This window comes from Micropterus dolomieu, linkage group LG17 (genome assembly GCF_021292245.1).
Source record: "Micropterus dolomieu isolate WLL.071019.BEF.003 ecotype Adirondacks linkage group LG17, ASM2129224v1, whole genome shotgun sequence".
Classification (NCBI taxonomy): Eukaryota; Metazoa; Chordata; class Actinopteri; order Centrarchiformes; family Centrarchidae; genus Micropterus; species Micropterus dolomieu.
Genome location: NC_060166.1, coordinates 4,214,394 through 4,229,950, shown reverse-complemented (window position 1 = coordinate 4,229,950; position 15,557 = coordinate 4,214,394). Strand labels below are relative to the sequence as shown.

At 40.7% G+C, this 15,557-nt stretch overlaps 1 protein-coding gene across 1 annotated transcript in view; it reads right to left on the bottom strand.

Moving 5' to 3' along the window:
• LOC123986237 (unconventional myosin-XVIIIa-like) overlaps window positions 1–15,557 on the bottom strand; it is a 161,135-nt gene that overhangs the window by 47,706 nt on the left and 97,872 nt on the right. The window contains 4 exon segments of the mRNA XM_046074387.1: window positions 1,785–1,896; window positions 8,963–9,082; window positions 9,599–9,688; window positions 10,297–10,440. Coding sequence (XP_045930343.1) covers window positions 1,785–1,896; window positions 8,963–9,082; window positions 9,599–9,688; window positions 10,297–10,440 — 466 coding nt within the window.

The following is a 15,557-nucleotide window of genomic DNA, read 5'->3' as shown; positions in this document are numbered from 1 at the left end:
TTGGTGAAACTGAGTCTCTGTGTCCTCTTTTCCCACAGAGAAAAAATGAACGCATTATTAACCTGTGGAGGTGAGGAAAAAAACAAACGCTCTGTCTAGGGAAAATACTGACAGGCAGACAGATGTGACAGAGTGGACATCTACAGTATTACTACCTCACAAAGTGTCACGTTTTTTTCAGTTTTGCAGCTTTGACCGAGTCAGCAGCTGAGCTTGCTGAAGGCTGAAATATCCTTGATCATATGGATCATATTGTTTATCCAGCTGTAATATTATTTCCACAGAATTTTCATATTAACTGCAGAAAATGGGATAATATACGTTCCTGCAGGCATGTTTGTACTAACAGTAAATGATGAAAGATGTGCATTGTTGGGCATCATGAAAACCCTTCACAACCTGGAAACATTATTGCCAGTTTCAATTTTTTATTTCCTTGCTGACCTGTTTTCAGAGCCGTCACACCACCATCCTACATTTGGTCACACTGCAGATACACTGAGCTGGCAGATAATGTGGGGATTATGGGGGCACATTTTTCAGTATGAAAATAGCAGATAACAATTGGTTTGTAAGGCTGTGTTAACATCAGCTCTGCTTCAAAAACCTCAATCATGTCAGTAAGACCATTGTATTGGTACAGTAGGAACCCCAATGCAGAGGGCTACAGAGAGTAAAACACAATGCCACAAAATACATGCAAGAACACATTCCTGGTAGTGTTAATTGAACGGGATGATTCTCAGTCACTGCAGATTTATTTTCTGTCTGAACACCTGTTTTCAGAGTACTATGTAACATAGCTACTTAGGCTTAAAGAGGTCATATTATGCTTTTTGGCTTTTTCCCTCTCCTTTATTAAGTTATATGTCTTTTTTGTGCATGTAACAGGTTTGCAAAGTGAAAAAGCCCAAAGGTAGTTCCCATCTCCCACAGAAAGCTCTGCTCTGAACTGAAAACAGCTCGTTTGTAGTCCAGCTGCTTCCCTTTTATCCCTGTGACGTCACTGGGATGAAAGGGAAATGTGCGTCATATAACACTCGCCAAGCAGCTACTCCGACACGCCCTCAAAAACACCGGTAGAAAAACACTGAGCTGCAGCACACCTCTCCTCTCCCTTCCAAACACTAGCTACCCTACAGGCAGTCAGTGGACATAAAGTTGTTACTGTGATGTAGAGACAGAGCTCAGTTAAAACGTTATAGATGAAAGATACTTTTGTTACAGATTATTAACTCACCACTCTGAAACTCTTGCTCCAGTACATGTTGCCAAGCTGGTCTGCAACATGCAGCCTACAGCTGAACCGAAGTCGTGTTTGCTTCTCACTGACCCGCCCTTCTCTGCTTCTGATTGGCTAGTAGTCCTTAACTAGGAACTGCGCATGTGCAACTCCCAACAAAGATAATTTACAGACAAGATGTATCACTCCATAGCTAAAACGAAGCCTTCAACACAGGGTGAAAAGAGGAGCTGCAGCAATGTGCAGTATGACAAAAAAATATGGTGTTTTTTTGAAAATTAAACCATGTAAACCTGTTCTGGTACAACCCCTAAATAAGATATTGAACCTGAAAATGAGCATAATACCACCTCTTTAAGTTGTCCCACCTCAACAGATGTGACAAAACTCACAGAACTGTCACTTAGGCTTGATCTGTACATGCAGTCAGAAACCTGTGTGGGTGTGCAGCAGCTTCAGCAGAAGTCTCACAGTTAACATAAATATAAGTCTCAGCAGTTGGTCACTTCTGTTATTTTATGTGTGTGTAGGAGTGTCTGACCTGTGTCGTCATCATCCATTTCTCCATTGAGCTCAGAAGCCCTGATGAGTCGAGCCTCCATCACCTCCATCTCCATGGATTCCATCTGTTTCTTCATGCTGTCAAACTTGGCCTGGTGGACAAGAAAGAAGAAGTGGTTACTATGACAACATCAACACATCTGTCTCTATAGATAACCCCAGGTTTTTCTCAGGTTTTCATGTATTAAGAGTCTAAGAACAAGCACACACAGGACCAGATCAAGTCTCAGGGCAGCCGGGGGGACTGAAATGTCAGCTTCAGTTGGTCCATCATGATGTGATTATTGCTGCAGAAGGAGAGTGAAAAATGAAGCTTATCATGATAAATCATTTGTGCAACTTTTATTTTGGTAGGTAAATGTGGCTGTAGTTAGTACAGATCATAAACCAGGAAAGTTGACATTTGCTCAAAATCAAGCCTCCCCATTAAGCTCTGTAATTCAAATGGTTAGTCTGAGGTTTTAGGTTACAAAAGGTGCCGTTTAAGGAAAATGGTTTTGCTGAGATTAGAATAGGTAGAGCCTGTTGGGAGGTCTGTGCAGGGGAGTAGGTAAGCTGCAGGCGAATAAAACTTCAAGGTATTCATTTACAATGATGATCTGGACTTTTAACAGTGGTACTGAATTTGGTTATTTCATGGATAAAAATAACAGCCATTGCTTACATTTAAAGCAATCTTACAAAGAGAACATCTGCAGAAGGATTATAATACTAATGTAATACTAGATATGGATAGGAAATATTGGTACATCCCCTCCAGTGTTTCCCCTATATGCATTCAGGAGCGGCGGTGAGCCGCTGCTGAATTATGACTGCCGCTACTAAAAGTTCACACAATTGTTAATTATTATATCAATGCGCTACTAATTTTCACTCACACAGGGTAACACTCATCGCTTGGCTTGCCTCCTCTCCTCATTCTTCAAAGGGCATCTACGTGACAGGTGCTGTTATAAGAGCAAAGTAACTCCTTATCGGGATGTGCGTAGCAAGTTTCATTGTCCGAGCGGGAGAAAGTGGTGAACGCGAGCGGAGGAAAATATTCTGGCAGTAAATGTACTGAGTCGGTTACGGTGTGTTAGATTCTCAAGACCAAGAAAAGTCTGGCTGTTGTTTCCCAGCTGCTGGAAAAGTGAAGCCTGTGTGCGCTAGCTAACATGTCCCCTCCCCTTCAGACTGCCAGCTGAGCAGGAAAGCTTCTACAGTAGGCTGTAACTTACCCTTATCTCTATTTATAGAAACTAACTGGTAGCTGTATTTTATTACTACCTACTTGTCCAATGTTGAGAACATCAGGTACAAACTGGTGTAGCCTATAGCTCTGTCCCCTACAGACCGGTACATCCTAAATTATTTTCCACATGAGTCTGAAAAAGTGGTTGTTAGGAAAAGAAAGGACAGTTGTGACCGGAGGAGCTGAGGTTAGTAAAGCCAATTAGTGATGCAAACTAGTCCTTATAAGCTGATGAGGAGACATTTCTGTTTGGATTTTAATGTGCAAATAAAATGCATCTTAAAGGGGAGGAGGTTTCTGAAGTTGCCTTTTTTTTAATATTATGTCAAAAGCTGTAAAATGAAGACACAAAAGGCAAACATGAACAATCGTATCTGTAATGATTCTGAGGTCATATTAACTGGGTTTTAGGGGGTGATGCCCAAAACATGCTGTGCCATAAATGTCATCACTGTGGAGAGCATCATAACCAACCAAATTACTTTCCCCAATCTAATGGTTGTATTTCCTCCCCAGTAGACTGATCTTTGGATATTTATTATCTGCTCTAGCTTTTCCAAATATTTGTTCAGAGATATTGTGAAAATAATGGCCCAATGTGATGTGAAATTACATGTTTTTCATTGGAAAACATAAAATTTTCCTGGTGGAGTACAAAAATTATAGTTAATTTAATTATGGTGACATTTTAATTGACAGATATTGTAGTGTAGTTGTTTTATTTGGTGACCATCTTTGGTGTGGAAGGGTATTAGGATAACGTAAAAGACTATGTCATCAATCACAATCAAATTTTAGAGTTGACATGGATATAAATTAATTTCAAAAGAATCCCTGCATTTATGATATGTAAAAAAGTGACAAAATTCCCCCTGTGTTATCCACAGCTTATCAAAGTACAATTATTTGTACATTATTAGAAAATTAAGGTACATAAGTAGTTTAAGTAAGTGTAAGGACAGTTGCTTTGCTGAGGTTTGGAATAAAACCCAAACTTTGTCCCTACTGAGAGACAACTGGTCCAGATGGTCAGATTTAATCTAAGAATCACCAAAAACAGGTCTGTCAAAACATACAAGCTGCTGGAACACTGTCCAACAAAAATATTGTTAATGTCATGTCCAAAACTCTGCAGACTTGTCAAAAGATTAAAAAACTGTTCAGGGCTACCATAGAAGAAGGAAACCTCTGCAGGAACGTTTTGTGGCCTGATGAAATAAAGATGGAGTTCTATGTTGTACTAGTATGTTTGGAGGAGAAAAGGAGAGACATTCAACCACAAGAACACTGTACCGTCTGGTGGTAATAAGCTCGGGGGCTGATCTGCTGCCAGTGGAACTGGAGCATTGCATAAAGTGGACTGCAGAACGAAGATACCTTCAGGACGACATCAAACCTTCTGCTAGAAACCGAAAAATGACCCTAACACAAATCAAAGAAACCTGTTGATGGCAGCCAAAAGCAGTTGATTGAGGTGAAAAATGCTACAGCAACCACATTTTAGCAGTGGAGTATGTATATTTCGACCCATTAGCTTTAGTTATATTTCCTGAAGACACACACAAGAAACCACCTTTCTGAATGTGCTTTTCAATCATTGTGTTACCAAAAATAAAAAATAAAATGACAGTTACTGCCATTATATATATATGTCCCTTACAAATGTTTGGAGACTCTGGACCTCCACTGTGCGTTCATTTTGACCTTAGTGCCAGTTGTTACTTTTAACCAGCGCTTGAAGTGGAAAAAAAATAGGTGCCAGTCAGTTTGGGTTGTGGTGGTGACATAAGGGCTCAGATTAGGGGTGTGACTACACTTGGGTCACGAGACCAAGATGAGAAGATATTTTAACATTATTTTGAATAAATATTTGATGCTGAAATATGAGTGTGGGTCTGGGGGTTATCCCCCAGAAGACTTTGAGCATTAAACACTTAACTTCCTGCATTCTGGAGATACTTTCTGCACCAATTTATGGTGGAAATGTCTTTATTTATATGAAGGGAAACAAAATTAAGGTGGCATGTCACAATTCAAAATATAATGGAATATAATGCAGGAATCAGTAGCTTGTTGTTTTAGCTTAAGTTACTTTTCTGTTTCTTTTATATTTTAGTTGCATTACATGTTTTCTTATTGTGCATTGTTTCATCTGTTATTTAACATTTCTTGATGCTGTTTTCCAGGACATTTTTAACAAAAGCTTTCAAAAAGTGATGGAGACATGTCCCCAGTGTAAATGACACTATCTGTCAATATCTTTAAATGTCCCGCCCCATCCACGTTGTGATTGGTCGGTTCACTAAGCTACTTTCTGCACACAGCTGATTGAAAGGCACCTGAGCTTCTCTTCTCCCTGCTGTGTCTCGCCGACAGAGATTAGCAAGCAGGCGAGAACGGAAACAGGTGAGCGTCACGTAGCGGCCAGAGAACCTGATATGGAGGGCAGAGGAGAGGACTGACAGCTTGTGAAAAGTGCCAGTATGCAAGAAAAGATCCCAGTAGAGTGAAATGTTGAGGTGCCAGTACTGCATACCAAGCTACTTCAAGCACTGCTTTAAACTGTAATCCTGAGGACTTGAGATTCTTGGACCTCATTTTGAAACACACTACGATAACAAGAAATGACTGTCTAAATTAATCCAAGTATGTAAGTACATCTGGTCCATTCCATTGCAACATTCCCAACATGCAATGCATGTTTTCCCGCTGTGTGTGAATACCTGTGTTGCCCCCTTGTGCCTCTCCCGCCATCACACACACAAAAGGATTCTGTCTGCTTTTGTAGGCAGCCCCTCCCCATGGTTATCTCAGCAATCACTCTAAAAGATCTATCTTAATACCCCCAATACAAATAGAGAAAAAAGCATGTAAAAAATGTCAAATAGTGAACTAAGTGGATCAAGGGAGGAGGGGGAGGGCAGTGGCGGATAAAAGGCCTGACAATATGATTTCACAATTACAGTCATCACTGTGCATGTGAGCGTGTGGAGATGTGAGAGAGGGAGGCAGCAGGAGAAGAGAATGCTGGTGGAGAACAGAAAAGTGGATCATTTCCCCTCCTGGTTAAGTCTAATCCATTTGACATGTAGCTCATCAGAGCAGCTTCTGCCACTTTTGTGTTTCTATGCATTGGTTTTTTATCCCTGCCTATTTCATAGTGCGTTTTAAAACCATTTTGAACCACACCTTTGAACCACACCTTTGAACCACACCTGTTCTCGGCACTTACTGTAAATGTCCATGTATGAATGACAGCATGGTGTTTTAGTAGAATATGTACTGACTGTATTGAAGTCTACTGTAATACTACAACTGCATGCCATATACACAGCTCATTCATCCCTTCATAAAGCGACTACACAGTAAAAGATAGGGGACAAAATCTACAGTCCTCCAAAATAATACATTCTAAAGTTCGGCTGAAGCTAATATGAGGCTTCTGCAGTCAGTCAGACAAGTAATGCGTCATCTTTTTGTGTGGTAGTTGAGTGTAATTTCATTTTAGGTATTTTGTCCCAGACATGCAACTAAACACACCTGACTTAAGAATCATAATGCCCTAATCTAAATTCATTTGTTATAGTTGGAGTTTAAATAAGATCATGAAATCAACTGACACACTGAACTAAAATGAACTTAATGCAAAACGAATATTCTGTTCACCATATAATCATAGCTTGCCAATTTACTGAGAAGCTGTTTTTTGTTTTTTATTTTATGGATTTTGGCATCTCTCAGCCGCAGTTGTAGTTGGTGGAAATTCTGCCTTGGGGTCTTAATGCAGTAGACTAGAATATTCTCTTGTCTAATATCTCCATGACACGTCCCCTTGACTGCCTCTTATTAGTCGTGGACTGCTTTGAGTTAGAAAGATGTTTTTTAGCATCTCATTTCGTGTAAAACCTCTCCCTCTAAATTCCGAGCACATTACAGTGCTGCTCTGATTAGGGCAGCTAACCCTAATACCACTGCTGACACTGCTGAATGTGTTGTGTTTTTGTCTGTTGGCTTTCGACAGCAGATGAGCGGCCTGAAAATATTTTCACACTTTGCTACATTTCTGTGAATGAAACTTGCTCACAAACGGAGAACTTATGAAGCAATTTAGGGACACTGATTATGCTAATGATCAAATCTCACAAATGCATGACTGCTCATGAACAGGTAACATCCACAGGCTTAAACAAGAAGAAAGAGAAAAGTAAAAGAGTATTAGGATAAATATAAAAACATTCTCATTTGAGGCCTAATGTGAGCACTGACATTAAAATGACATATAAAGTAATTTAAATACTTTATCTTAAATCTGTGACAAAAAAACCCTAAAGAAATAATAATAATATTAGATAAATTAAACGGGATTTCATCACTCACAACCAAATTTTAGAGTTGACATGGATATGAATGCATTTCAGAAGAATCCATGCATGTATGAGATGTAAAAAAGGGAAAGAAAAGAAATATCCCCAAATGTTTTTCAAAGCTAGTGTGACTTTGTTAACCTAATTGGGTGAAAACAGTTCCAATTTTGTTATTAGTTATGGCACTGTAAATGCAGCCCAAGTAATCTTTGAAAAAGTGTATTTGTTTCTACAATGAAAGACTCAGGAAACACCAAAACCTTACCCTGCTGAACAAACCAGGATTTTGTCATTATAGGTGAAAAACTCATTTAGACGGAGGATTTACAGCCCAGCAGGCCGTGCTCTCCTGCTGTCTCACAGCAGCACCACCCCTGAAGAGCTGGAATCTTTTAATCCGGTACCTGGGAATATACTAGCTAATTTGGGCTCCTATGTGTGTCTGTGTGTGTGTGTGTGGGGGGGGGGTTATTTGTTACTATGCAACATTAACTCTTAATTTTAGTTCCATATGCACTTGGTAAGGACAAACAGCTGTGAATTAATCACTGATGAAAGAAAAAAGGTGAGATACAGTAAGTGACAGAATTCTAAGTGGAACATGTGACTGAGATCCTACAGGAGAAAGGGATAATTTTATATACAGTATTTTGAAGTTGTCCATCTGATGCTAGCACTCCAGAAAAAATATTCTGCATACTGTTTGCCTCTGAGACATTGTCATAGTAAGAACTGTACTTCTGTGTTATTGACAAAACAGCAATGTTTAAATATGAGACAGCCTTTATCCAAGGTTAAATTCATATACAACATTCATTTGGCTTTTGAAACATTACAATAGACTGTAAGATCCCACAGGACCTACAGCAGGGCTGGTTTACAGTTCTGCTCTTCAATAATTCAAACTGATGTGTTAAATGTTAATGTTAAATTCTAAAAAATGAGCAGACATTAAACTACATTTTACAATCTGCCTTTACATCAAACAGTCAGAGTGTGTTGTAGAAAACTATTATCTTATTGCTGAAGGGCTAATTGGACTATAAACCATCTTGATTTGGCATTTTCATTAATAGAACTCTGCTTGGAAAAACGCATCAAGTAGAGGAATGGGTCAGTTCTTTAAAGGGATAGTTGGGGATTTTTGTGTGGGGCTGTGTGAGTTACTTCTCCACAGTCAGTGTATTACCTGCAGCAGATGGCGGTCAGCGTGTCCCCAGTTTGGAGAAGCAGAGAGATGAACTTGCACGGAAGCTAAGCAAGTAGGGTCAGCAGCAAGGACACCTAAAAGAAGGCCTACTACTACTACTCTGCCGCAAGTAACACACTAACTATAAATAAGTACATGAAACAGCACCACTTCAAAATTCCTGAACTATCCCCTTTAATAGACACAGTGAGGCGTTAGTGCCCTTCTGTGTGACAGTTTTGATCAAACCTAAACTTAGGCGTTAAACCACAGCCATTGAATGGCACAGCATGCAAACACAACTCTCTCATACTCTGACATGTTATGCTGTTATCTTCTGCGTGTGTGTGTGTGTATCTGTGTATTTGTACCTGCAGGTCCTTCATGTCCTTCTCCAGGCGGAGTCTCTCAGAAGTTTCAGTCTCCAGCAGCTGGGAGGCAGACTCCCCGGTGTTCCGCTCATCAGCCAGCTCTGATGACAGCTCTGTAATCTGATGCAATACATACACACAGTCACACACACAGATTAAGAGCCAAGCATGTTTCCACTTTATTGATGTATAGTTTGGAATATTTACTTTATTTGGGGATTTATCCCATGTCATTCATACACCAATGAGTTGAGTTACTGATACACGGGATTATCTGGAAATCTGTCAGGGACTGGACACTGCAGTGGATCCCACTGCTCTGATACTACATCACTGCAACGTTATACAAGGCCAAATAACAGATTCAGCTCAGGTTTAATATCACTACCAAGTTTAGATTTGTGTTCCGATTGATTTCTCTAAAACCCTATTTCCCTGATACCTATTTCCTTCCATCTTTCTCTTGCATATACCCATATATATATATATATATATTCATTCTATTTACATCATATAAATGTTTGACTTTTTTGAGGAAATATCCTTCAGATTTGTAGGATTCAGACTTTATTCTGAAAATTCTCTGATTACTCTTAGACTCCTGCTACAAGTGTCCATCTGTTTCTGTGTGTTTACCCGGCTCTCGAGGCGGTCGCTGTTAAGTCTCAGCTCATTCCTCTCTTTCTCCACCTTCTCCAGCTTCTGCTTCAGCTGTTGGATCTCTTCCTGAGACAGAAAAGACAGAAGATGTTTATGACAGACAGACAGATTTGTGATAGAGCAGATGGAGTGAATTCACAGCATATAAACTAATGATACTCATAACTGTTCAAAGTCTTGTTAGTTGTAGGAATTTACTTATGGGTTTTTTCCTTGTGCACTACCTCTGATATTTATCTGATAAATATGAAGTAGTTTGATTAACTAAATAGTATTATCGAACAAATATTCATTGTCCAATCCTTGTTTTCCTCTAGCAATGTGTTGAGCGCCATAACGGTCAAAACTCCATGCAGAATTTTCATGAATGTTAAAAAATAAATTGTGGGGAAAATAACTGGAATTTTGACAGATGTTTTGATGTGATCAGGGTCAAATTTAATTACAACCACAATCGGCATAAAATTAAATAATGACTTCTATATCCAGAGTCTATATCAGCCTCTTTACATTACACCAGAAAAATGTTTTTCCAGTATATTATTTCAGTATTTGTAACTCGAAAGAAAACAGCTACAATTGAAAAGCCACTCCTCAATCACACCATTCCTATGGATACGCACAAGTATTGTGTGTGTGTGTGTGTGTGTGTGTGTGAGTGTGTGTATACTTACGTCCTTGCCGCGGATCTGTTCCTCAGTGAGCTGCACCTCTATCAGAGGCCTGACGGTGGTGAAGAGCTTCCACCACGGCCAGCCTTTGACACCACGATTCTTCTTTATATTCTTCTGGATGCAGCGGATGGCCAGATCCTGGATCTGTTTCACACACACAGTCAGAGGAAGAACACAAGACTGAATAGTGTATGGTGCACTAACATCTGTAAAGAGTTTCTGATGGTAGGAGGACTGTGTATCTACATAAATAATGCTTGGTGCTCAAATGCAGCTAAAGTGGATGGACAATGTTTATCAGATGTGGAATTTTTAATGCTGAGATGTCGGCCATACTATCTGCCCAGAGAATTCTCCAGTGTTTCTGTCGTTGAGGTTTACATTCCTCCAGATGCAAATAAAAAAAATTCACTACAGGAACTGTACGAGGTCATCAGCAGTCACATGCCAAAAAACCAGATGGTGTTTTTATTGTTGCTGGTGATTTTAATTGAACAGTATTACCGAAATTCCACCAGCATGTCCACAACTCCACCAGAGGAACAAACACGCTGGACCACGTCTACACCAATATTCCTGGCAGCTACAAAGCCCTCCCCCGTCCCCATTTTGGTTTATCAGGCCAAAAAAGCTGGTTTTCAGACAGCGATACTGAAAGCTGGCATCAAGGAGGCGAAGCAGAGACATCATGGAGACCTCAACACCAACACCACCAAAGATATGTGGCAAGCCATCAAAAACATCACAGGCTACAAAAGCAGGAGCTCCCCCATCATGTGTGAGGCCACATTACCAGATGAACTTAACACCTTTTATGCTGCTTTGATCTCCTCAACAAAGAGTCAGCTGTAAAGTCTACTCCACCTCCAGAGGACCGGCCCCTGTCAGTATAAACAGCAGATGTGAGGAGAGTCCTGCTGAAAGTGAATTTGAGTAAATCAGTTGGGCCATGTATTAAAAAACTGTGCCAATCAGATAGATGATGTTATTACTAGGGCTGTCGAGATAACCGCAAAATTGAAATACCACAGTATTGATAAAGCCTTTCGCGGATGACAGCAAGCACTGCAACAACTGCAATGTTCATACTGTACACTTCAGGGAGTGTTAAATTAATAAAAGAGTGCTTCAAAAGTTACACAACCGTAACGAGCTCCGTAACGGTTCAAGGATGGATCTCCATGGGCTGTGTGTGACCCGACTTCAAACTCTGAAGCTGTAAGTGTTTTGTGCTGTTTACTGTTTATTTGGAAGGTTAGCTGACTTGGCGTTAGCATATTGCGCGGCTAATGTGGCTAGCACGCTCGGTGATTTTGGACTAACATTGTGATCCTGAAGGATAGTCCAGAGAAACTCTGGACAGTAAGGAGTGTGTCGGATGCCTGCAGCTGTTTTTCATGTTGCTTTCTGGGGAAATTTTCTTATAACGTTACTACAGCGCAGTGATTAGTTGTGGACAGCCATTCTGCTTCACACCGGCGCGTGTGTGCGCGCGTGTTGCTGCGGTATGTAAATTGACTTGATAGGTGCCTTGAAGATAATGATATAGCTACGTCTGAAAAGAACACGGTCAAACTACAAAAATCACTTTACTTGCCAATGTTGTTGACTAGCACGCTGCAGCTAGCTTGCTCAGACCATGAAGCTCCTGCTAGTGGCTCGCTGTGCAGTGAGGTGACAGACACAGACACTCTTACTCTGCTATATGGCACCAAATTACTTCATTGATGACAAATGTGATAATACCGCATACCTGACCCCTAACATATTGCCACGGTGGAAATTACTTCACCGCGACAGCCCTAGTTATTCCTGACATTTTCAACATATCATTGTCTCAGGAGAGGGTTCCCACCTGCTTCAAGACAGCCACCATCGTTCCTGGACCTAAAAAGTCTGAATGACTACCACCCTGTGGCACTCACCCCATTCTGATGAAGTGCTTTGAGAAAGTGGTTCTTTAGCACATAAAGAACAACATCCCAGCCAGCCTGGACCCTCACCAATTTGCTTTGAGAACCAACAGATGCCATCTCCACTGCCCTCCACATCAGAAAAACATCAGAATGCTGTTTTGATTTCTGCTCAGCATTCAACACAATCTCCTCCATGAAACTGATCAACAAACTCAGCACTCTGGGTTTAAATACAACACTCTGCAATTGGATATTAGACTTCCTCACAAACAGGCCCCAGTCAGTTTGGATTGGCGGACTGGCGGATTGGCTGTGTGCACAGCCCCCTCCTGTTCACGCTGTACACCCACGACTGCATCCCCCGACATGAAGACAACTCTGTTTTGAAGTTTGCGGATTACACCACCATCATCGGACGGATTTCAAACATCGATGAGACTTCATATCGGAAGGAAATTGATAATCTTGCAGAGTGGTGCTCAGAGAACAACCTACTGCTCAACATCAGCAAAACCAGGGAAAAGGAGAAAGACACACTCCTGTCTACATCAGTGGAGCTGAGGTGAGGTGCCTACGCAGAGCCCAAAGGATACTAAAGTACCCACCCAGCCAAAGCCTGTTCACCCTGCTGCCTTCTGGGAAGAGATATAGAAGTTTCAGCTGCCACACCACCAGACTCTTAAACTCTAATTCATCCTCAGCACTGCTCCAGTGATGATAGTTTATTTCTGTTTACCATTATATATATGTAAATGCTCCGTACTTGTATAGCGCCTTTCTAGTCTTTTCGACCACTCAAAGCGCTTTTTACAGTACATCTGCATTCACCAGTCAAACACATTCATACACTGAGCCTAAGTGCTCAAACAGAAAATAACATTCACACACAAGTCAAAATTTTCCCGAGTTCCCAGTCAGAACTTTCACCTGGAACGCCCCCTGAAGTCGGATTTCCGACTCGGGAAGTCGGGAGAACCACACTATCAACAGTTAGTGAAAGCTGTAGTTTATACTATTTATTAGCACTTCTGTGTACTTGTGACTCATATAAATGTTCCTACACAAAGTCCTATCAATAGCTAACCTGGCTAGTTGTAAACAAACAGCTGGTCGAGCGAGGTTTTCCAACTTGTTAACTGGAACGCCGTCAACTCGGGTGTGACGTCATTCCCAGCTCCGACCTCCGACCTCCGAGGGAAATGGAACGCAGCATTACACACCACTTGCCACAGTTGTGTCAGGATACTACAAAATCCTCATTTGGTCAATGGGAGAAATATATAAATATATTAATATATTTATTTTGAAAAAGCTAAATGTTCAGCAGTTTGTTTAATATAAGGTTGGTCATATTGTGTCAAAGTTAGTTTGTTTTAGTGGAGTGTCTGATTTTCTCAGTATTTTCTTAATCCTTCAAATTTAGGAAGTGACATGTGCAATGCATCATTTAAATAGCCCAAAATGTTTAGGGGGGTTATGGAGAGAATTAAAACATGACCATGATGAATGGCAGCAGCAGATCTTAAGTACTACAATCTTTTCTCAACCATTTTCTTCAAGTCAGGAGATGCCTAATAACAACATGATGAAAGAGGATTAGTCAGCACATATCAGCCCTCTATGATCACACATGCCTACAAATCAGCAGTTGTTCTCTTTACTGTGGCATATAGGTGCATGTGGTTTGACTGATGGCTGTATCTTAGACAGATTGTTAACACTGCAAGCACAAATTAAACCATCAATGACACACAGGCAGCTTGTTGAAGAGGCATTAAGAGAAATCTTAACTGCAGGTGATCTGGGGAACCATAAATGAGGGGTGGTGATGGCGCAGTAGATAAAACACGTCTTTGGTGTGAGAGACCCACTGTGACCAATTCACCAATGTGTCCGTGAGCGAGACACTTAACCCCTAGCTGCTCCAGAGGCGTGCGACCTCTGACATATTTAGCAATTCTGTTTGGATAAAACAGTTAGCTAATTGAGCTAAATGTAAATGTAATACACAATTGGAACAAATTGCTCTGTACAGCAAAGGCTGGTATGACTTGGAGTCCTGATTACAGAAATGTTACACACTTTTACAGAAAGGTTTGTGTAACTGGAATAGTTGTTACCAGGCCAGGAGATTAGGAATAACAGACTTCTGTTGGAGACACCTGGCAAGTTGACCATGTAGACCTGTGACTGATTTTAAAGCACTCAGAGTGAGTGCAGGCAAAAGATCTGTGTGGCAGCAGTGTCGCAGGATAAGGACAGATCAGCAGCCTTGAAGAGCGGGTTGAAACACTGATCTAGACCATTTCACTAATCTTCATCTTCAACTTCAATAAACTCCCTGTTCGATTCCCACACTCTTCCTGAAGTGGACAAGAAAATCTTCCCTCAAGCTTCCCTTCAGAAAAGAGGCCAACTCAGACAAGCCTTTATGTTATTTTAGGTTGATTCGATTTTACTTTTTCTTATCCAGGATAAATAATGTTGTCAAGCAGTTGCTGCTGTAGATTATTACACTAAACTTCAAGATGTGGCATTCTATCTATTTTTCTACTATAGCTGAGAAGAAACTCATCTCAAAGTTTGTAATACTAATATCCACGTATTTAGACCAAACTTTGACATAGCGCTGAGTGGCACATGCAAGTTGGGCCGGTGCTTGGTCTGTTTTCAAGCAGGAAAACATTGCAGCCTGGCCACAAACTTTCTCCCATTCTCCCAATCTGTCTGAATGGAAGGGGGCAGGTGTTCTGCCAGCACAAATTAAACATGAGCACGGCTGATTTTTCTGGTTCAGGCTAGCAGATTGCTGCCCCAGTGAGAAAAATGATACACGATTCTATGAAAAATGTGTATTCTTAAACTTTGCCTGAAACTTTTTTTTTTTTTTACGTATTATATAGAGTTGACATTTACTTACGATTGTCTGCTGTGACTGTCTACTTTGTACATATAGCTGTACTGAGTAACGACAGTAAGAATTAGAAAACAAGTAAGGAGTCAGCTAAACAAGTTATAAAACTACACTAATGAGTCTAAAGAAGCAAACAGAGGAACAGAGAGACTGCTCATCCAGCAGATCACACAAACTAGGCCTACATCTGAAATCAGCTGATGGCTGCTGCGCCACAAAAGCGTTGAATTGATATGATGGAACGCAGTGATCGATCAGTGACAAGTGATGTGAATAGCAAATAAATTGGACAGAGAAGTGTTAAATGACACCAGAAGATGACACCAATGGAAAGCCAAGCTTGTGGTGATAAACTTGCAACAGTGACGTACATGCCGGGCACCGCGGCCAAAGGTGAGGGGCTGTTAAAATCCTGCATGGAAAAAAAGAGC